General features: G+C 38.8%; 1 protein-coding gene across 1 annotated transcript in view; it reads left to right on the forward strand.

Annotated features, from left to right (window-relative positions):
- Window positions 1-24,643, forward strand: part of LOC150090443 (integrin beta-PS-like) — a 268,161-nt gene that overhangs the window by 154,737 nt on the left and 88,781 nt on the right. Inside the window, exons 15-16 of the mRNA XM_090389885.1 lie at window positions 5,915-6,070; window positions 13,933-14,072. Of these exons, the coding sequence (XP_090246011.1) occupies window positions 5,915-6,070; window positions 13,933-14,072 (296 nt within the window). The remainder of the gene's footprint in view (window positions 1-5,914; window positions 6,071-13,932; window positions 14,073-24,643) is intronic.

Raw genomic sequence — 24,643 nt, forward strand, 5'->3', positions numbered from 1 at the left:
TCAGAGTGCCTGGCACATTAATGACTGGACTCCAGGATATCCCAGCAGAACATTGCCAAAAGCATGACACCGCCGCCACCGGCTTGTTTTCGTCCCACATTGCATCCAGAAGACGCCATCACTTTCCCAGATAAATGATGTACGCGTACCCGGCTGTTCACACGGTGCAACAGGAAACATAGTTCATCGGAACATGGCGACTTTCTTCCAATCACTCCAAGTCCAGTTTCGATGGTTGCGTGCCATTGTAGGTGCTGTTGCCAGCGAACCGTGGTTAGCATGGGCATTCAGAGCAACCTGTGGTTACACAGCCCCATTTTCAGCAGGGTTCAATGTACTGTGTGTTGTGACACATCACTCCTATCACCAGCATTCCAATTACTGGCGAGTTGCACCACAGTTGCCCTTCTGTTGCCACATACCATCTGGGAGAGCCTTTGCTCACCTCAGTGAGCATTGGACGACCACAGCTCGATGAGCCGTGGTCATCCAATACCTCGCCTGCGGTTTGTGGGTTCCCCCCTCCTCGGACCACTATCGGTAGGTACTAATTACGGCTGACCGTGAGCATCCCACCAGCCGTGCCATTTCGGATATGCTCTGACCCAGTCGTCTGGCCATTACAATTTGGCCTTTGTCAAACTCGTTTAAGCCCACTGCATTTCCCATCGAAGAACAAGAGTAACACTGATTAACGGAGCTCAGTATCAGGTGTTTTTTATACCGTGTCCCGACCTGCGCATGGGCTGTAGTTCACCTGCACTTTCTTTGATTTGCATAACAACTCACTGGTCATAACGTTTTGGCTCATCGGTGTATATTGCAGTTGTAATTATATATCTCTTACTTCAGTTATCATAAATCCATTGTGTCTTGTCTTCCATCTGAAATTATTGAAATTTGTGGATAATCAATAAAATATTTACAATACAAAAGCTCCTTTATTTTGTAATCAATATATACTTTCCAGAAATTATGTCATTGATATCACTTCCAGAAAGTAACTGAGTTAGTGTCAGATCCTATCTGAAAAGTAACTGATGCCATTTCCAGAATTGACTTCATTTCCGTTTCATAAAATTGTGACAGATTGGTTTTACTACGGTCTGAAATTTAGTAGGTGCTGCCAAACATGTTTACACATCAAAAATAAATGAATAACAATAAAAAAATAATAATAAAAATAAATAATTAATAATAAGAGAAAAGGAAATAGACAAACTATGTATTTCTTCTCTCCTCCCATAGGTAACTATCCAGCTCACCTTTGAATTTCCCCAAACTGACAGCCGCTACCACCCATGTAGGTAACTTATTCCAATAATTTATAACTCGCTGGCTAAAATAAAACTTCCTGCAATCCAGTCTAAACATCTCTACCTGTAACTTGAATTTATGGTCCCTAGTTCTTGAATCATTTATAACTGAAAATTTTGTCCTCATTCATTTTACTATTGCCTCTCAGCCTTAATCACCTCAATCAGGTCGCCTTTAAGGTGCCTAGTTTCCAAGCTGTGCAACCCACATATATTCAAAGTCTTTCCTCATAAGAACATACTTTTACCTAACTCACCAGGCAAGTTACCCATCTCTGGACCCTTTCAAGAAGCTAAATGTCTTTTTTAGGTGTTTTTTAGATGTGGTCTCCACACTTGAATGCACTATTCCAAGTGTGGTCTAACAATAGCCTTATACAGTGGGATTATAACATCCTTATTCCTACAAGAACATGTTCGATAAATCATCGATAGGACAATATGAGTCTTCCTTGAAACCTGTCTACAATGCTTGGAGAACTTCATGTCTGATCTTATCGTAACTCCCAAATCCCTTTCTTCCACTATTGACTTTAGTTCACCTCCACCAAGTGTATAAGTTATTTTGGGGTTACTGTTTCCCAGGTGTAGCACTTTGCACATTGCTAGATTAAAGCATAGCTGCCACTTTTCTGACCATTCCTGAAGTCAGTCTAGGTCACCCTGAAGAAGCTATGCTTAGCGGTAATCATTAACTACTCTACCAATTTTTACATCATCTGCAAATTTAGAAAGTAACCATTCATGTGGGAATAAGTCAAATGCTTTGCTGAAATCCAAATAAACAATGTGGAAATTATTCTCTAAATCCAGCTCAGTGAGCCTGTTAAAATAGTTAACCAGATTTGTTAAATATGATTTTCCCTTTATAAAACCATGCTGTGTATCCTTCAGAATTCTATTTCTATCTAAATGATCCTGAATTTCACCCTTGATTAGGACGGCCTCCGTAGCCGAGTGGGCAGGAGCGGGAGTGCAGTAGCACACGCTCTTTGAGTAGACCGGGGTTCAAGCCCCTGACTGCTGAATACGGTCGATCTGCCAACCCACACTGGACCAGCGTGGCAGATTATGGTCCATTTCCCTCAACATGAATTGTTGAGGAGGCTTCCATCCTGCAGTGGGTTGATAATGGCTGCACTTTACTTTACTTTTACTTTTATTGCCTCAGTGATTTTCCCTACTACTGAAGTTAGACTGACTGGTCGGTAATTTCTCACCACGCTTTTAGAACCACCCTTATGTACTGAAGATACATTGGCACTTTTTCCAATCCAACGGAATCTCTCCTGAGTCCCAGTGATTCTCTCATAATTAGCCTCAATGGTTCAATGCACTCACTTGCCGCCTCCCTTAAAATTATAGGGTACATGGGGTTCTCGTTATTCGAGGATAATTGGTTCCAGAAAATCCACTTAAACCGACCAAATTTGCATAATGTGTATTATGAAATTGTACATATTAATACTTGTAACTGGATTGAAGGAACTAAAAAATGCGACAGTTATTTTATTTGACATTTTTATTATAATATGTTGAACAATGTAAGGTTAAGTAAAGTTTATTAAAGTTACACTAACAATACTAAGCATATTATATATATATAATAAGCATTTTTATGAATAAAGAAATAATAATAAGCATTTTTGTATCCCATAAATGTATCCCATCCCTGTAGAAGCAGTTTCTCCTGTTAATGAGCACAGACCAAGCTGAGAAAAATTCTACCTTAGACACAGCATGGGTTTGTTAAGGGGTGAAGTCCTGTCTGACCAATTTGATGGGATACTACGATGTGGTCACAAAGCAACTGGATGCAAAAAATAATTTTGATATCATATGCTTGGATTTCAGGAAAGCTTTTGATACTGTTGCACATGGAAGACTGCTGTACAAATTGGAGTGGTATGGCATTAAGGGCAAGTTACTGCAATGGATAAGGAATGGTTGAGTGGGAGGTGGCATTAGTCCATTGATTATATGGACTAATGTTATTAGCGGAGTTCCCCCGGGTTTGGTACTGGACCCTTTGTTGTTTTGTGTATTTATCAATGATATCGATGAAGGTATATCAGGCGTAATGTCCAAGTTTGCAGATGATACAAAGGTTGGCAGGGTTGTCAATGATAGTAAAGACAGTTTGCTATTGCAACAGGATGATCTAGAAAAGTTAGGTAGATAGGCTGAGAAGTGGCAACTGAAGTTTAACATTGACAAATGCAGAGTACTCCATATGGGTAGCAGTAACCCAAGAGAAAGTACCAACTGTGTGGTACTACACTCAGGGAGGTGAAGAATGAAACAGACCTGGGGGTAATTGTGCAGTCAGATAAGTTCTCTGAGCAGTGCAGACAGGCTGCCAGAGAAAGTCATGGAGTTTTGTCAATGATATACAAGAATTTTGCTAGCAGAGACAAGGAGGTGATTATCCCTTTGTATAAGGCAGTGGTCAGGCCACACCTTGAGTACTGTATACAGGTCTGCAGGCCTCATTTTATGAAGGACGTAGAGTTGCTAGAATGAGTACAAAGAAGGGTAACGAGACTGGTGAAGGGGAACAAAGGGGTGCGTTTACGAAGAAAGGCTTAAGTTCTGCAAGTTGCATCATCTGGAGACTAGGCACCTGCGAGGTGATCTGATCAAGATCACCTCGCAGTATAAGGCCTTGAATGGTTTGAGCAGACTCAATGCTGATGGGTTCTTCTGCTTGCACAAATTAAGAACCTGAGAGGGCATAAATTCAAATTGAGGAAAGACAGTTGTAGAATAGACGGTTGGAAGTTTGCCTTTAGCCAGCAGGTAGTTGATTACGGGAACAGACTTCCATCTGTTGTGGAAGTTGATAGCTTAAATAAATTTAGGGCTGAACTAGACAAACATTTGGAGTGACCGGATAGGTGAAATGGGAAGGGTGGTTTTTTTTTTTTTTTGGCTGATGTTGTATAAGCTTGCTTTCTTATATCATATGCATCAACCAATGCTAATGAGCATTCCACAGTCTTTCCAGGGACGAATTGATTAACAAGGCTCTCATCATAATCAACTTTTATTTTAAGTTATCTTTCTATACATTAAAATAATTTTCCTCCTAGTGATATTTCTTCAGCCAATGGGAGAAGAGGGATGCGAGGTAGTAGTAGTGGCATGTGATGCAAGAAAGCAAGTGTATGAGCTTATGCAGCATTAGCCAAAAAACAAAAAAAAAAAAATCACACCGTTCCCTCCAAATGCCTGTCCAGTTCCTCCTTAAATTTATTTAACCTATCAACTTCCACAACGACAGATGGAAGTTTGTTCCAGCAATTAACCACCTGCTGGCTAAAGACAAATTTCTGCACATCTGTCTTTTTTTAATTTGAATTTATGCCCCCTTAGATTCGTAATCTGAACAAGTGGAAGGATCCCATCAGAATTCAGCGTGCTCAACCCATTCAAGGCCTTATACACCTCAATCAGATAACCGCGCAGGTGCCTAGTCTCCAGCCACTGCAATTTGCAGAACTTAAGCCTCTCTTGGTAAGAGGATCCCTTCATTCCACTCACCAATCTTGTTGCCCTTCTCTGTACACACTCAAGCAAATCTATACATCCTTCCTAAAATGAGGCCTCCAGACCTATACGCAGTACTCAAGGCGTGGCCTGACCATTTCCTTATACAGAGGGACAATCACCTCCTTTTCCCTGCTAGCAAAATTCCTATCTATCATTGACAAAACCCCATGACCTGCCCTGGCAGCCTGTCTGCATTGCTCAGAAAACTTCATATCTGACTGCACAATTACTCCCAGGTCTTTTTCATTTTCTACCACCTTAAGTGTAGTACCACACAGTTGGTACGTTTCTGTGGGGTTACTTCTACCCATATGTAGTACTTTGCATTTGTCAAGGTTAAACTTCAGTTGCCACTTCTTAGCCCATCTGCCCAAATTATCTAGATCCTGTTGCAGTAGCACACTGCCATTACTGTCATTAACAACCCTGCCAACCTTTGTATCATCTGCAGACTTCGACACTAAGCCTGATATACCTTCATCAATATCATTTATAAATATACAAAACAACAGAGGACCCAACACCGAACCTTGTGGGACTCCACTAGGGTTCGGTGTTCGGTCTCCACTAGGGTACGTGGTATACATAACAAATACTAAAATACGTAACATAAGCTTGTTTTACTTTTGTAAAACAAGCTTTTGTTTTAGCGTGATCATACTAGATAAACCTCGTGCACACACTTTGTTTATCAAAATTAAGAATCGTACCATTCTTAATTTCCATATGTAATGTATTTATGTATTCATAGCTGAGGAACACCCAGTGTCAAAAGCTTCTGTAAGTATTTTAGGTTATTTTATCATTATCGAAAGAAGCGAGTGCAGAGAGTAGGGGGCAAAGCCCCCTAGTAATAAATTAAAACATAACGGTCACTTGAAGTTTTTTTTTTTTTTTTTTTTTTTTTCAATATGAAACTAAATAGGCTCTTAAAATTTGGAAAATTGCAATCAAGAAATAATTCACAGAATTGTTCTAAATACTTATGTAGTTAATTCTGCAGCAGTACTTTAAGTAATATCTGTAACTGACACTTTATTTTTCAGGTAGAATTTGATGTAGAGATTGAAGCACTGGCTTGTCCAAAAGATCACAGTCAGTGGGAACAGACTGTTCTTATATCTCCAGTAGGAATAGGAGAATATGTAGAGCTTAAAATTAATCTTATTTGCGAGTGTGATTGTGAGAAACCAGAAAGTCGTGTAAGTAAATATAACATAATCAAACCTTTGAAGTAGTCATGACACATGACAATCTAATGTGATTTGTAGTAGCAACAAGTATAGAACTAAGAATATATATTACTGTCAGCCATATCTTAATCTCTTAATGCATCCAAACTGGAGTTCATTTTCCCTGTACATTAAGTAATAATGATTGCTTATTTACTTTTCAATTGCAAAATACAAAAGTTAATATATTAAACTCCCATTATAACACTTTCAAAGAGATTAGCCTTAAAGAGCACTAAGCAGGACTTCCTTTATTTGTTCCTACCAGTCCCTGAAAACCCCAGCACCCCTCCCTCCATTCTAATAGAAGCAGTGCAAGAATCACTTTCGCCTCTGCCTGAGGCTACTCTATTAGTTAACCTATTAGTCTGTGAATCTCCCTAAGCTAGCAGTTTTCCAGCCCACCTAACCCTGCCTTGATAGCATCAATAAATATTCTTGCACCCCTTCTATTTGTGTATCCCATCCCTGTAGAAGCAGTTTCTTCTGTTAACAAGGACAGAGAATGTTGAGAAAAAGTCTACTTTATGAGCCTTGCACAATCTCTCCAGGGCTGAATTGATTGACAAGGCTCTCATGCACTCTCCCTCCTATCGTGTCTGAACAGAATTGCAGACACTTTCAAATTTAACCCTAACTTATGACTTTTTTTTCAACATTGACCTGTACTTGTTAAATAAGTCTACTGATCTTGTACTCTTAATGTCATGAATGCCAACATGTACAACAGTATCACCTTTTGTGCCCTTAAAAGATATCTGCTCTACAAGTCATCAACTTTTTTGCCCCTGGCAGACATACTCTGGTCCTGTTCCACCTATCCTTTTTTCACAGTATGTTACCCAGCTCCCTAACAATGGAGTCACCGACAATAACTATCTCCTGAGGTACCAAAGCATTCTGTCTGGGAGATTGCTGCTGTGTAGCTGGATGCACAAGAGGGAGCTTTGGCATTGAGTTGGGCAGATGAGAGTTTAATGGGCCCCCCATTTTAATACCTTCAAGGGCATCTACCCGAATCTTCAAACTCTCATGGTGTCCATCAGAATGCTGAGTTGGCACCTAATTTCTTGACACTCTCTGCACCTAGCACACACAAAGACATCCTCCTTGGCTAGATCATGTCCTGTTCCAGAAAGTTCTGCAAACATTTCACAAGCTGCACATTTTTTGAGGCAGTGATGCATTGCAGAACCACCCCTTGGTTCTCCCCCCCCCCCCCAAGCCACACCACTCCTGCTACTTTGTGCTCGTTGCTTTGCTGCTCTAGTCTGGGGCGTGATATCTGATTGAATACAATGAAAATTAATAAGATTAATCAATTTAATTAACCAATTATCAATACTACACTATCTAATAGATTTATAAATGCATTGATACGTACCACGCTATCTAGTTTTACGTTAGCTACCTATTTACCTCAATTAAAAATTTGAATTCCTTACCACTCATTCTATACTATGACAATGGCAGCAAGATTCAAACAAAACAACGGTTTTACACATTAAGTAGTAACCTACAAAATCTCTGTCTAAATTAAAAATGAAAATAACAAGTGTAACTAGGTCTATAAAGCTACTTATAAAGTATGATATGATGTAATATGAGAATCAAGTAAATAAAATGGAAAAAAAACTTTGGAGCTCAAATTTCACTGCATCCATTTGATCACTTTTGACATGAGCAGTCTGTGCTTGACTCTTCTTGTCTGGTACCCTAATTGGAGGTGCATCACTTGGCAGATCAGGAGATGCTTGAGTCCCTGACGTGTTCCCAGTTACATTTGTTTCGAGGGAAAGCACTCGTTTTTCATTCACTCAAATTCTTCTCATAACACACCAAGTTGTAATTTGAGATTGGTACACTCCTTACATCTAGTGCAAAGAAAAGAATCGTCAGCTGAGCTAGGTCTGTCTGCTAGACCAGTCTTAGAATACATGCCACAAGCTATACAAATGACAGTCATGATTCACACCGGAAATTTCTGCAGGCATTTCCGTTTTGAGTCACGATGACCCTGGACTTTTTATTGTAAGTGGATCTTGTTGCAACCATAATTTAAGTAAAATTTGAAATTTACAAAGATTACAAAATTAAAATTTTCAATATATTACAGAATTTATGTTAACAAAATATCGCAGAAATTAAACTGTTGATAAAACTTAAATCACTAAAGAAGCTAAATTTAAGCTACCAAATAAAAGTTAAGAAATTCCTTCAAAATATTGATAATAAAGGTTATCTGAATATTAGCTTTCCAAATACTTTACAATACGGATACAAAAGAATACTTTTAACCACTAATAAAATTAAATTTAAGCTACCCAATGAAAGTTGCGAAGTTCCCACCAAAATAATGATAGCAAAGGCTGTCTGAATATTAAGCTGTAGCTTTCCAGATACTTATCTAAATACAAAAATAAACTAACCTACGTGACTATAAGTATTCAAACTATATATTAACTACAGTTTTGTATATTAAATTAAAAAAGAATGGAAAAGTTATTTCAAAAACTAACCTGCAGTTAAGAGCTTCAGAAATATGCAGCCACAAAATGTAATACAATAGGTGCGGAAATGATGCATGGAAGAAAGAGAAGGATATTCAAAGAAAAGGAAGAGTTAAGAAAAAAAAAGTCTTTTAAGATGATGTATGTCCAAGAACAGCTAATTGTAAGCAATGAAGATTACTAGAATTGATTGTGGACAGACCTCAGAGTCACACTCACAAGGACTTCAGGGACAAATATTACTTTGGAGAAATCTAAGCCAATATGGAAACAATTTGGCATTCTTTTGCATCCAAGATGTTAAGGTCACTCAAGATGTCATACAAGATATTATGTTCACTCAGTAGAAAGTCATGTTATTGCTTTTTACAGTATTGTCAAACAACACTAATGTACTTAAAGAAGAGTGCATGATCATGAAATCCTTGATTTATTTTAAAAATTTGTTAGAATAAAATATTCCTTAAATTAAGCAAAATGACCAAGAAGCATGACTCCATGTACAGAAACCCTGAGAAAATCAGGGGAGAAAGTTTGCTTTGCACCATTTAGCATCAGTTAAGGCATATGATGCCAGAAAGCAAGCTTATAGAACATCAGCCAAAAAAAACCTTCTCATTTCACCCATCCAGTCACTCCAAATGTTTGTCTAGTTCAGCCTTAAATTTATTTAAGCTGTCAACTTCCACAACAACAGATGGAAGTCTTTTCCAGCAATCAACTACCTTTCCTCAATTTGAATCTCTGCCCCCTCAGGTTCTTAATCTCGACAAGTGGAAGTATCCCATCAGCATTTAAGGCCTTGTTCACCTCAATCAGATCACCTCGCAGGTGCCTAGTCTCCAGATGCTGCAACCTACAGAATTTAAGCCTCTCCTGGTAAGAGAACCCCTTTGTTCCTCTCACCAAATCTTATTGCCCTTCTCTACACTCATTCTAGCAACTCTACATGCTTCCTAAAATGAGGCCTCCAGACCTGTACACCGTACCCAAGGCGTGGCCTGACCATTGCCTTATACAAAGGTATAATCACCTCCTTGTCTCTGCTGACAAAATTCCATGACTTGCTCTGGCAGCCCGTCTCCACTGTTCAGAGAACTTCATATCTAACTGCACAATTACCACCAGGTCTTTTTCATTCTCTTACCTCCCTGAGTGCAGTACCGTACAGTAGGTACATTTCTCTTGGGCTATTTCTACCCAAAAGTATATGCAGTACTTTGCATTTGTCAATATTAAACTTCAGCTGCCAATTCTCAGCCCATCTACCTGACTGTCTTTACTATCATTAACAACCCTGCCAACCTTTGTATCATCTGCAAACTTGTACATTAAGCCTGATATACCTTCATTGATATCATTAATAAATACACAAAACAACAATGGGCCTAGCAATGAACCCTTGGACTCCACTAATAACATTAGTCCACGTAGAGTGGTAATAAATGGATGCTGGTCCATTTTTTACCACTCTGCCCCCCCCCCCCCTCAGCCATCTCTTTATCCATTGCAGCAACTTGCCCTTAATGCCATACTGCTCCAATTTGTACAGCAGTCTTCCATGCGCAACAGTATCAAAAGCTTTCCTGAAATCCAAGTATATGATATCAAAATTATTTTTTGCATCCAGTTGCTTTGTGACCACATCGTAGTATCCCGTCAAATTTCATCAGACAAGACTTCCCCATAACAAATTCATACTGTGTCTGAACTATTACTGCAGTCTTGTCTAGGTGATCCTGCATCACTTCTTTAACCAGTGACTCCATTATTTTCTCTGGAACAGAAGTTAACTAACAGGTCTATAATTATTTGCATCACCCTTTTAACCCCCTTTGTGAATTGGGGATACATTTGCACATCTCCAGTTCATACGGACCTCCCTTGACTCTAAGGATGTTCTCATAATTGAGGCTAAGGGTTTGCTTACTTTCCTAGCTGCCTCCTTCAATATAACTGGATAGATTCCATCTGCCCCAGGTGCCTTTTTTATGTTTAACTTCAACAATTTCTCCTCCACTTTGCTCTCCATTTATTACAAAATCATTTAGCTCCCTATTAGAGTTTAGTAAACTTCTGTCCACCCCTTACTTACAGAATTCCTTATGTGTGAATGTAGATGCAAAACACTCATTGTTTGTCAGCTAATTGAGCAGGATCATCAACAGTGAAACCACCCAACATCAGGTGGACCAATCTAATTCATCTCCTTCCTTCTAGAGTTTACATAAGTAAAGAAGTCTTTGTTGTTTTTCTTTGCATCCTTTGCCTAGGATTTTGCTTCCCTAATCTCCTTTGTGACTTGATTACTGACTAGCTTATATCTGCCATAGCCTTATGTGTCACCTGCTAATTTATATGCACGCATTTTTCTTCTTTGCCACGAGCCTCATTAGTTCATCTGACATCCATTTAGACCTAAATCTTGAACAGTATTTCTTAGTAGGTGCCTCTGTAGCCAGGTGGGAAAGAGCAGCAGTGCGTAGCACACGCTTCTTGATTAGACTGGGGTTTGAGTCCGTCACCACCAAATATGGAGGATGCGGAAAGGTCAGGGAATGACCACCGCATATCCCGGAGCAATATGGCCTTAGTTGCTAATGCTCCTAAAAACCAAATAACAGTATTTCTTAGTTGGTATGAAAAGCCTAGTAGTAGCTTCCAAGATTAATTCCTGAGGGCTTCCCATTTAGGATTCACTGTTTTTAACATCATTAGTTGATTCCACTGTGTAGAATTTAAAAACTGCCTGAGACCACTGTAGTCACCTTTACGAAAACAAAAACCGTTCCTTTACCCTTGATGGTAGTTCTTTAAGTAAATCCCACATCAATATACTGTGATCACTGTCACCTAGTGGTTTCTTTATCTGCAAATTCCTAATTCATGAGTCATCGCTGCTCATAATCAGATCAAGAGTATTACCCCCTCTGGTTGTCCCTCGAACATGTTGCTGCAGAAAACAATCCTGCAGTAAATCCACAAAATTCTTGCTAGTGTGAGAGTTGCCAACCGGGCTAGTCAGGTGGGTAAAGTGCCTGCCTGGCAACCCAAAGGTCGCGGGTTCGATTCCCGCCTCGGGCTTGGATCAGAGGAAAAATGCAAAAACTTTGGGAGGTGCATTATGGCGACAGAAGCCGATGCGCCAACAACTAACAAAAAAAAAAAAAAGTGTGAGAGTTACCAACTCACAAGTTCCAGTCAATATCTGGAAAGTTGAAATCCCCCATTACAAGACATTCTGATTTGCTGGCACATTCCTACTCTCATTTTCCCTTTCCCTGTGTTTATGTCACACCAAACTGACTCAACATTGCACTGGCCACCCATGTCAACTGGATGCACTTCCTTAGATTTTGTATTTCCTAACTAACATCATAACCCCCGTCCTCCCTTCCTACCCTATATATCCTTTCTGTCCACATTGTACTCCCCCAAATTCCAATTCTGCACTGCTTATATCTCTGTGACAACATTTCTCTGGTATCCCAACAATATCTGCCTTTGATGCCTTGATCACTTTAAGTCTATCAAATTTATTTACTATACTTCTAGTATTGGTGTACATGCAAGTGTACATGCACCTGTTCTTACTCTGAGTTATCCTAACACAGCCCATATATTTACTTGTTCCATGATGACTACCACCAGCTCTTGAAATCCCCAGCAACTTGCTCTCTAGGCTGCTGCTCCTTACAATAGAAGCAGTGCAAGAATCGCTTTTGCCTCTGCCTGCATCTACTGTTAATCTTTTAGTTTGTGAATCCCCCCCCCCAGCTTATTGCTGAAGTCCTATTGCTATTGGCTCCTGTGCCATTGGGTCAAGATGAGAACTTCCTAATCCAACGGTTGCAGATTTATACTTACTGTACTTTTTAATTTTTTTGTCTCTATTTTTGCATTTTTGTTTTTATTTTCTACTTCTTTTTTATATTTGTTTATAATATTTCTAAACCACTACCAGTCCATGCATGGGAACCTTTCAAGAATTTTAAGTGAAGAAGAATTTGTAGTTTTGCTATGCTATAGAATAAAAATGTAGTAAATAGAAACAAATATATTTAAACTGAGCGAGGATCGAACCTGCAACTTGTGGACCAGTAAACTTTCGCTTTAACCCCTAGATTACGTAGACTGATATTGAGAGGTGAATGTAACAAATATTGATAAGAATTAATTCAGATATATACCACCAAAGTTAAGCAAATAATGCAATTGGACTCCAAAAGAAAAAATAAAAGGCTATCAATATATCTGATTTTTCTCAGGAGTTTCTGTATATCGGCTCATCATGCTTAATCATTTTGCTTCATTCAGGGGGTAGTTTATCCTCAGGAAGTTTAAAATAAATCACAGATGACACAATCGTGCACTCCATTGTTAGTTTCCTCGAAAAATTCGGGGCTCCCAGGCTTGCCTGATAGCTCCAGTAAGCGTCTCAGGTAGGAATGTGGACCCTGCCATGCCTCCTCATGGCCAAAGTTGGAAGTCAGGACACCTGGTGTCCCCTGGCTGTGAAGGTGCTAGGTGGCAGCACTCAACATAACAAAACACATACTCACACACCTACATACACACACACTTGCCGGTCTTGGCCTTTTGCCTTTTCAAATGCTGCAGCAGCATATGGAGAAAACCATGTAGACCTCAATTAATCAAACACACCTTGACTCCTTTGTTAATCTTATAGCTATTTGTAATGGAGAAGTTTGCTCTTTTTCCTGCCATTCACTTTCCTGATATATTATGTCTCACTGAAGAAACTGTGCAATTGTTAGCTATGCCATATATGTTACTTTTTAAAGGATTAATATCACAGATTTTTCATAATGTATTTTTTTTATTTTCATTTACAGCAGCGAGATTGGATTTCTTTTCATGTTATAAAAGAATAATAATAGGCATATCACAAAATTTTCTAGTGGCGACCGACAAACTGACTTAAAATAAATATATTAAAATAATATCTACATAAAATACTAAAACTTTTTTTTTTTTATGTAGATATTATTTTACTATATTTATTTTAAGTCAGTTTGTCGGTCGTCTCTAGAAAGTTTTGTGATATGTAACCCAAAGCTGAAGGCCTGTTTTCCAATAGGCATATCAGTTAGGTTAATAAATGCAAAGCACTTATTATTAAAATAAGTTTTAATGAATGCAAAAAAAAAAGGGAGGAAGCATATTACTTATGTGGATTACAGTCTTTTCCTAAAAATTATGCAGATTTTCGAATATGTGTTTTGATAATATGCTGATGTTTGATAATATTATTTCTTGATGTTTGTAATCTTTGTAATTTTTTATTCTTTGGAATTTTAGGAGTTGTTGAGTGAATCTTGTTCTGGGAATGGATCTCATCAGTGTGGAATTTGCAGTTGTGACCAGAATTATTTTGGAAGACAGTGTGAATGCGAAGGAGATGATAATGTGAGGAAAGACAAAATGGCTCTCTGCAAAAGGTAGAATTATTGCACAGTGATAAAAAAAAAAAAAAAATTAGTTGAATTACCTACATTTACTTTAGTATTTAATTAAGTGTAATTAATTGGTATAACAAATTAGAACTTAGGAGTTTGATAAATTGCCATTGCACAGTGATAAAAAAAAAAATTAGTTGAATTACCTACATTTACTTTAGTATTTAATTAAGTGTAATTAATTGGTATAACAAATTAGAACTTAGGAGTTTGATAAATTGCCATTTATTCTCAATCAGCTACTCCAAAGGTTACACTGTGACTGCGTACAGATTGAATCAAGCATTGCCACTTTTTTTTTTTTTTTTTTAACAATATGTGTACTCACTCCCTCAGCCATCCTACTTGTAACTGTGTATGCTAACCACCAGACCATAACCAGTCCACTTATTGATTTGTGATGCCTTCTAGTAAAAAATTCCATAACTAGTTGTGAGAAAACTGGTTTATATTACTGAACAGCATATATTTTCTTCAAACAGGCCTCTGAGGTTGGGTATATTCATACTGTAGTTTTTAGTGTTTTGCACCAACCTTGTGTAGAAATAAAAATAAAAACACCAAGGAAACTGAACTTTTGATAACTGTGTTTATAATAAATTACAATAACCTGTATTTACAATAAATTTAACTTTACAATAAATTATACATACGAATTATTAAAATCTGCTACATTACAATCAATAAAATGCATTAAAATATACTAGATTAAAAGCGATAAAAATCGTAGCTTTCAAAGGCTCCAGCCTTCTTCTTCAGCGGTGTTTTCTTGTTCTGCAGTACATCTTTAAATATCAGTAGGTTAATGGTACTCCTCACGTGTTTTCATTCACACGTGTTCCGTTCTCTTGCGTTGTGGAACCGGAAGTGGCTCGAGCGGAAGTCATACGGAACCGTTCATCCCTTCTGAGGATAGTGGTCTCAAAGATGGGATGAATCCGCGTACCTCTATCTCTATTAATGTTAATTGTAGAACAAATCCGCAAACTCTCGAGCCACTTACGGTCCCAGAACTTATGCGCCCGATCGGTGATGATAGCATCGTCCGGGGAGATCTGGTGTTGCTTCTCCCAAAAATGCTCGGCCACGGCGGACTTGCCATATTCCGCATTTCTTATTGCCTTAGTGTGTTCCCCCAGACGATCTTTAAGACGGCGTTTTGTTTCCCCTACATAACATTCCCCACAATCCGGGCATCTAATGCTATATACGACCCCACTTGTGTTCTCTTTTTGAATGGGGTCTTTAACCTGAGACACGATTGTGTGCAGCCTCCGCCCTGGAAGCTGCACACAACGTGTCTGGTACTTTCTTAGTATTCTAGCTATATGATCAGTCAAACCCGGATAGTAGGGAATGTATGCAGTGGCTATTGGTGTAAAAGGCTCGCCTCTCCTCTGATTTCCTTTAACATATTTCTCTATAATCCTCTGGGGGTAACCACATTTTGCAAGATCCGTCGTGACCCGTTCATACTCTAACTTTCTATCATCGGAGGTACTGCAATGCGATTTTGCTCTATCAACTAAAGTTCTTATCACACTGTTCCTATGATGGTTGGTCTGAGCTGAGCTGTAATGCGAATACTGCCCTTTACACATGGACTTCCTATATACCCTAGTCTTTAGCTGTCGATCTTCCCTACAGACCAACACATCTAGGAACGGCAAAACCCCTCCTTCTTCCACCTCCGATGTAAATTGTATGAATGGGGAGAAGTCATTTAAGATGTTCAACACCTGATCTTCACTCCCCTTCCGAATAATTGAAAACGTATCATCCACATACCTTTTCCAGGGGCGCATAGGGAGAATACTAGCATTAAATATTCTGGCCTCGAGCTCCTCCATAGCTAAATTAGCTATAATTGCGCTAATGGGGGAGCCCATGGCTGTACCATTAACCTGCTTATACATAGTATTGTCAAACACCATAGTGGTGCTTGAGAGGCATAACTCTATTCCTTTCTCAATATCCTCCAGCTTTAGCTGCGTTCTAGTATTTAGGGTGGTGTCCCTCTGTAACGTCATGTGTGCACACCACACCCCATGCTCAATTGGAATACATGTAAATAGCGATTTCACGTCGAAAGAGATCATGATTTCATTCTCTTCTATGGGTTGGCTTCTAATAAACTGCACAAATTCTTTACTATCTTTAATACTGTATTCTGAAAGTCCCACTAGTGGGGATAATAATTTGGCTAAGAAACCAGAAAGTGCATAGGTTGGACTGCCTATAAATGAGACTATGGGTCTAAGTGGCACATCTACTTTGTGAATTTTAGGCAAGCCGTAAAATCTTGGCATTTGGCTACCTGTAGCGTGCAACATCCAATATTGTTCCTTAGAAATTTTGTTAGACTTAAGCCAACCCTGCACCATTCTGTTCACTTGCCGTTCCAAACTAAGAAGTGGACTTTTCTGAATAACTTTATAAGTCATCTGATCTTCCAATAAACCCAACGCTTTAATTCTATATGCTTCCTTATCAAGAACCACAGTTGCTCTGCCCTTGTCCGCGGGTAGGACTACGATGCTATCATCTTGTTTAAGGCTTCTTAGCGCTAATTTTTGCTTCACATTAAGATTGGAGGGGGCATCTTTAGCTTGACTTAGGATCGCTGCTACTTTTACTCGAACTTCATTAGCTGTAGCTTCGGGAAGTTTGTTTATAGCCCTTTCCACGCCCATTGCTACTTCTGCAACGGGTAATCTGGGCGGTACCATGGCAAATTTCGGTCCTAAATTTAGAACCTCCAATTGCTCTTTAGTTAATTGTTTATTGCTCATATTCACCACAAAATCCTTGGTGGTGCTATCACTATTGCCCCTAAGCTTGGTTTGTTCTCTAAGCTTGTCAAACTTCCCCATTTGTCTCCGTCTATAACTGTCCGAAATTTGTTTTGCTTTAGCTGCTACCACACTAACCACTCCTGCTAAGTGTATCGGAGTCAACTTGTCATTTATCTTATCCAAGCACTGCCTTTTACCTCTCCTAATGTGGTATAAATTGTCATGTAATTTTTCGATCCATATATTAAGGATCTTCTTTTGATACCACTTGGTAATGTTAAATACTCGTTCATCTTCAAAGGGTAGCTTTGTTTGAAAGCCTCGTGGAATGAGATTATGCGTCTTGCATCGATGGGCAAACCTCAAATGCTGTTCATGTTTCGCCTCCCTAACACTATGTCTCTGAAATTCTCTGACGTACTGCACAATTGGACGGCCATAACATCGAAATAATTCTTCAAACAGGCCTCTGAGGTTGGGTATATTCATACTGTAGTTTTTAGTGTTTTGCACCAACCTTGCGTAGAAATAAAAATAAAAACACCAAGGAAACTGAACTTTTGATAACTGTGTTTATAATAAATTACAATAACCTGTATTTACAATAAATTTAACTTTACAATAAATTATACATACGAATTATTAAAATCTGCTACATTACAATCAATAAAATGCACCACCCTAAATACTAGAACGCAGCTAAAGCTGGAGGATATTGAGAAAGGAATAGAGTTATGCCTCTCAAGCACCACTATGGTGTTTGACAATACTATGTATAAGCAGGTTAATGGTACAGCCATGGGCTCCCCCATTAGCGCAATTATAGCTAATTTAGCTATGGAGGAGCTCGAGGCCAGAATATTTAATGCTAGTATTCTCCCTATGCGCCCCTGGAAAAGGTATGTGGATGATACGTTTTCAATTATTCGGAAGGGGAGTGAAGATCAGGTGTTGAACATCTTAAATGACTTCTCCCCATTCATACAATTTACATCGGAGGTGGAAGAAGGAGGGGTTTTGCCGTTCCTAGATGTGTTGGTCTGTAGGGAAGATCGACAGCTAAAGACTAGGGTATATAGGAAGTCCATGTGTAAAGGGCAGTATTCGCATTACAGCTCAGCTCAGACCAACCATCATAGGAACAGTGTGATAAGAACTTTAGTTGATAGAGCAAAATCACATTGCAGTACCTCCGATGATAGAAAGTTAGAGTATGAACGGGTCACGACGGATCTTGCAAAATGTGGTTACCCCCAGAGGATTATAGAGAAATATGTTAAAGGAAATCAGAGGAGAGGCGAGCCTTTTACACCAATAGCCACTGCATACATTCCCTACTATCCGGGTTTGACTGATCATATAGCTAGAATACTAAGAAAGTACCAGACACGTTGTGTGCAGCTTCCAGGGCGGAGGCTGCACACAATCGTGTCTCAGGTTAAAGACCCCATTCAAAAAGAGAACACAAGTGGGGTCGTATATAGCATTAGATGCCCGGATTGTGGGGAATGTTATGTAGGGGAAACAAAACGCCGTCTTAAAGATCGTCTGGGGGAACACACTAAGGCAATAAGAAATGCGGAATATGGCAAGTCCGCCGTGGCCGAGCATTTTTGGGAGAAGCAACACCAGATCTCCCCGGACGATGCTATCATCACCGATCGGGCGCATAAGTTCTGGGACCGTAAGTGGCTCGAGAGTTTGCGGATTTGTTCTACAATTAACATTAATAGAGATAGAGGTACGCGGATTCATCCCATCTTTGAGACCACTATCCTCAGAAGGGATGAACGGTTCCGTATGACTTCCGCTCGAGCCACTTCCGGTTCCACAACGCAAGAGAACGGAACACGTGTGAATGAAAACACGTGAGGAGTACCATTAACCTACTGATATTTAAAGATGTACTGCAGAACAAGAAAACACCGCTGAAGAAGAAGGCTGGAGCCTTTGAAAGCTACGATTTTTATCGCTTTTAATCTAGTATATTTTAATGCATTTTATTGATTGTAATGTAGCAGATTTTAATAATTCGTATGTATAATTTATTGTAAAGTTAAATTTATTGTAAATACAGGTTATTGTAATTTATTATAAACACAGTTATCAAAAGTTCAGTTTCCTTGGTGTTTTTATTTTTATTTCTACGCAAGGTTGGTGCAAAACACTAAAAACTACAGTATAAGCATATATTTTGTGTGAAAAGTTTTACAAACTAATAATTTAATAATAAAAATTTTACTGTGCTATATATTTCTGTAAGATTTGTGGAAACAACATTTTTTCTCTACAACTTTACCTATAATTACTAATATTTTTAATTGAATAATGTCACCTAGAAGGAAAATCCATTAATTATTATAAAGTCAGGGCACTGCTATTGCAGCCCTTTCGGGTCTTACTGGCCTCCTTGTGAGATAGTAGGTGGTCTCGGGGGAAGGAGCAGCTATGCGTAGCACACGCTTCTTGATTAGACCGGGGTTCGAGCCCGTCACCACCAAATATGGAAGATGCAGAAAGGTCATGGAATGACCACCGCATATTCCCGGAGCAATATGGCCTTAGTTGCTAATGCTCCAAATAACAACAACAACAGTAGGTGGTCTCGGTTAGCAGCCATATCAACATGTTAATTAAACATAAGCAGCTTAATGAGAGACCAGGAATCATTTGAAACAAAAAAACTTCTAATTGAAATTAAGTAAAGGAATGGGGCTATATTTAATGCAAATGTTGAAGTAATTTAATAACAAAAATTTGCTGTGATACATATTTCTGTCTTGCTCTCTTAGAGAAGCTTTGTTTCCTCTTTCTATCTCTTTAAGGAACAAAGCTTCCCTGAGACAGCAAATCAGAAATATGTAACACAATGAAGTACCTATTATTAAATTATTTCAACATCTGCACTGAAATCTAACTCCAATTTTTTTACTTAATATTCTTTGCTGAAAAAAACACACTACACTGTGTTGTACATACATAATTTACTTAATTTAAAAACTTAATATCAGTAAAAACCATACCATGCCTCCTTCAGGATTTAAAATACTGATAACACAATAATAATAATATAATAGTGACAAAACAGCTGTTACATTAGATGGCACGAAGAACTAGAAACAGTGGGATATGGAATCCTGGGAAGCCAGGTCATGATAAAAGGTGTTAAGAATTTACAGGTATCTCCCCACTTAGCACTCTTAATTGGACTGTAAAAACAGGGTACTAAGTGAATCTGTGTTAAGTGGAGGAGATTTATCCTTAGAAAATGTGTAAATAATTTTAACTGGTTGGTGTGACCAGTGTTTCTGGCTGATTTTAAGGCACAATTTCTCTTTATAACAATATGTAGAAATAAATGTAGCACAAACAATTTAAACCTTTAATTATTAACTTTAAATATATAAGTTATGCAAGAAAATTTACCTAGAAATTACTGAACCTTATATATATATATATATAGTGTATATACATTATTTATAATAACAGCTTGCAATACTGTTTATTTTCAGATCTCCTGAATCCAGTCTTTTTAGAATGCGCAATTTAGTTCCCAATTACAAGCATTTCACCTTCTCATTATTGGCATTAGCTGACTCACTTGATCTCTTTGAGACTATTAAAAGGGTTGGGGAAGAAGCTGAAACTACTTGCACTGTAAACTAAAATCAATCATGTGGGCACAAAATGCATATAAACAGTAGGAAAACCAGAACTGAGCTGAAACCAAAATTAAACTGAAAACAACATTGCTGACCAGTGATACTGCTGCATTGTGCAGCTAAAAGCAACTCCTGGTCAGGAAATGACAGTTCCTAAAGAGAAGTTTTATAAACAATGCTTTAATAAATTTATTAGAACTCTCAAGTGGGTGCTTCTTTCCATAACTCCATTCAGCAGGAAGATGCATAAAGTGAATATTTTTGTAATATGCAAGCAATGGTTCATGTGACCATAGCACTTTACAGCCGTAAACATGGGAAACTTGCCAGTACAGCTACAGAAAATTAGCACAGATGTAAATTAATCATAGGCATAAAAAATAACTTTTGGGACAATAATTGTTTAATTTCATAATTAAACAATTACTTTTAATTAAAATGTAATTCGTACATTTGATTGAATGTTGATGAGCATTAAGGGGTTTTTTTTTTTTTTTTTTGAGGACTTCTCAGGCACCCAACAAACATGTTAATTTATAAATCCTGCCAAGTTGTTTGGAGTGATTGGCACTATTCAAGAGGAACAGAGAACAACTTTTTGGGGAGAGAAATATACAGAGCTCTTTAGCTAACGGGCTGAGTAAACTGTACTACAGCAGGAGACAACAGGCTGAGTGAGCCGTTCTGTACCAGGGCACAACTGTATTTTTACTGTCTTGATGGCATAGCCTGCCCTTGTTCAGTTGCCAGTTATGTTTATCATCTTGCTGGTGGAAACGGCTTCCATTGTGCTGTGCTGATTGCCTGGTGAGTAATTTTGCCTTTTTTTTTTTTTTTTTTTAATGAAAACCCCAAAAATGAGAGGTATTAGAACCTATAGTACTTAGTACCGTGCATGGGTTGGAGGTTGAGAAGAAAAAAAGAAGATATTTGTTGACATTAGACTTCTGTCGACTGTAATTTTCAGGAAATATGTAAGAAGTAAGGTTGTTGTTCCAGAAAACGGCAGTTGAATGACTAAACGAGGAAGATAAAAAGTTGGTTCTGTGAGTTTGAAGTTGGACAGAAAATGGATGTTGACTGGTGGCGGCACATGTTTGAACTGTTTTGAAAGAGCGAGCAGGAATTATAGAAGCCAATTCAGAAGAACAGTGCCCATGGAAATATCTGTAGAAGATATCTGTCCAAGGTAAGTTCTGATGATGTTACCAACAGCAAATTCCCATTTGAATTTGCTGTTGGTAACATCATCAGTTGGTCCCACTGTATAGAATTTAAATACTGTCTCAGACCATCATAGTTGCCTTTACGAAAGCAATAACCCTTCCCTTTACCCCTGATGGTAGTTACCTCTTTGAGTAAATCCCACTGCAGAACACTGTGATCCCTGCCACCTAGTGGTTCATTTATCTGCAGATTCTTAATGCATGAAGAATCACTACTGATAATCAAATCAAGAGTATTACTCCCTCTAGTTGCCTCCCTAACATGCTGATGTAGAAAACAATCATCCAATAAATCCACAAAAGCCTTGCTAGTGTGTGACCAATAGATTCAGTCCGGTGTACTAACTAGTGGCCAGCCTGCGAACACCGTTTTGGAGCTGTACCCTCGAAATGTAAGGAATTTGGACTTCATCATGGCGTTCATCATAGCTTCAAAAGACATCAATCATACTGCATGATGGAAGAGAATAACATTAGCAGAGGCATACAATGCAAGAAAGCAAGCTTATGCAGCATCAGCCAAAAAAAAAAAAAAAAACCCTCCCATTTCACCCCTCCATTCGTTCCAAATATCTGTCCAGCTCAGCCTTGAATTTATTTGGGTTATCAACTTCCACAACAAAAGATGGAAGTCTGTTCCACCAATCAATTACTGCTGGCTAAAAGCAAATTTCTGAATATCTATTCTACAACTGTCTTTCCTCAGTTTGAATCGGTGTCCTCTCAGGTGCTTAATCTGAGAAAAAGGAAGAATCCCATCAGCATTCAGCTTGCTCAAACCATTCAAGACCTTATACACCTCAATCAGATCACCTCACAGGTGCCTGCTCTCCAAATGCTGCAATTTGCAGAATTTAAGCCTCTCTTGGTAAGAGCACTCCTTTGTTCCCCTCGCCAACCTTGTTGCCCTTCTTTGTACTTGTTCTAGCAACTCTACATCCTTCCAAAAATGAGGCCTCCAGACCTGTACACCGTACTGTAGGTGTGGCCTGACCATTGCCTTGTATAATGGGATAATAACCTCCCTGTCCCTGCTAGCAAAATTCCTGTATATCATTGACAAGACTCCATGACCTGCACTCCTCAGTGAACTGTATATTTGACTGCACAATTACCCCCAGGTCTTTTTCACTTTACAATTCCCCGATTGTAGTACCACGCATTTGGTATGCTCCTCTTCAGTTATTGCTACCCATATGCAGTACTTTGCATTTGTCAATGTTAACTTCAGTTGCCACTTTTCAGCCCATTTGACCAACTTATCTAGATCCAGTTGGAGTCGCATACTGTCGTTAACAATCCTGCCAACCTTTGTATCATCTGCAAACATGGATATTAAGCCTGATATCATTGATAAATATAAAGCAACAATGGGCCCAACACCGGACCCTGGGGAACTGCACTAATAACATTTGTCCACGAAGAGCAATGTCCATTGATTACCAATCTCTGTCGTCTCCCACTCAGCCATCCCTTTATCCATTGTAGTAACTTACCCTTAATTCCATACCTCTCCAATTTGTGCAGCAGTCCTCCATGAGCAACAGTATCAAAAGCTTTCCTAAAATCCAAGTATATGATATCAAAATTATTTTTGGCATTCAGTTCCTTTGTGACCACATCATATTATCCAATCAAATTGGTCAGACAAGACCTCCCTTTAACACACCCATGCTGTGTCTTAACTATTGAGTGGCGCCTCCGCAGCCAGGTGGGCAGGCGCAGCAGTGCGTAGCACACGCTTCTTGATTAGACCGGGGTTCGAGCCCGTGAGCCACCAAATACTGAGGATGCGGAAAGGTCAGGGAATGACCACCGCATATCCCCAGAGCAATATGGCCTTAGTTGCTAATGCTCCTAAAAACCAAATAACAACAACAACATCTTAACTATTACTGCAGTCTTGTCTAGATGATCCTGCAATGCTTCTTTAACTAGTGATTCCATTATTTTCCCCAGAACACGTTAAGCTAACAGGTCTATATTTACCTGTGTCACCTTTTGAACCCCCTTTGTGAATTGGTGATACATTTGCACATCTCCAGTCCATGGGGACCTCCCATGAGTCAAGGAAGCTCTCATAATTATGGCTAAGTGTTTGCTTACTTCCTTTGCTGCCTCCTTTAATGTAACTGGATAGATCCCCTCCACCCCAGGTGCCTTTTTTATGTTTAACTTCAACAATTTCTCCTCCAGTTATTTGCAGACAGTGAGATGGTTGCAAAGGTTGAGTAGCTGGTGCTGAGTGACAGACATGTGACAATTCATTTCATCGCAAATGCAGTGAGAATTAGTTATGGGTCTACCCACAGCATTTTAAATGACTATATGCACATGTGTAAGGTCTCCTCATGATGGGTTCCAAGATTGCTGATCCTTTGCAGAAGTAGTGTCGAATGCAACTGTTGGATTGTGTGATGAGGATGTTGAGAACTTGTTTGATCGGTTGGTGACAAATGAAGAAAGCTGGATGTACCAGTGTGATCCAGAGACTAAAGAGATGTCAAAGCAGTTGCTTTGATTCAGGAAGTCATCAATGAAGTGGAATCATGGTTTCAGGTAAAAAAGTGTACACTTCTATGATCAAGGCATTAAACAACTGATCCATTGATGGAAGAAATGTGTTACTCTACGTGGAGAGTACATAGAAAAGGATTAAAGTTCCTGTGAAATTATTTCTAGGTAAGGGTACAAACCCTTTGATATCCCCTCATATACATTGCACACCAAAGAATTGAGAGAATTTTCTTCTTTAGAAGACATCACATGTAACAAATTATTGATGCCTTCAGAAACATGCTGTTTAAGTTTATACCTATTAATCAAGTATTAATTTTTCAAAGTATTGAAGATCCCTTTTTCTTTAAAAA

Source organism: Mastigoproctus giganteus, chromosome 2 (assembly GCF_048544385.1).
Source record: "Mastigoproctus giganteus isolate SK-2022 chromosome 2, ASM4854438v1, whole genome shotgun sequence".
In the NCBI taxonomy this organism is placed as follows: domain Eukaryota; kingdom Metazoa; phylum Arthropoda; class Arachnida; order Uropygi; family Thelyphonidae; genus Mastigoproctus; species Mastigoproctus giganteus.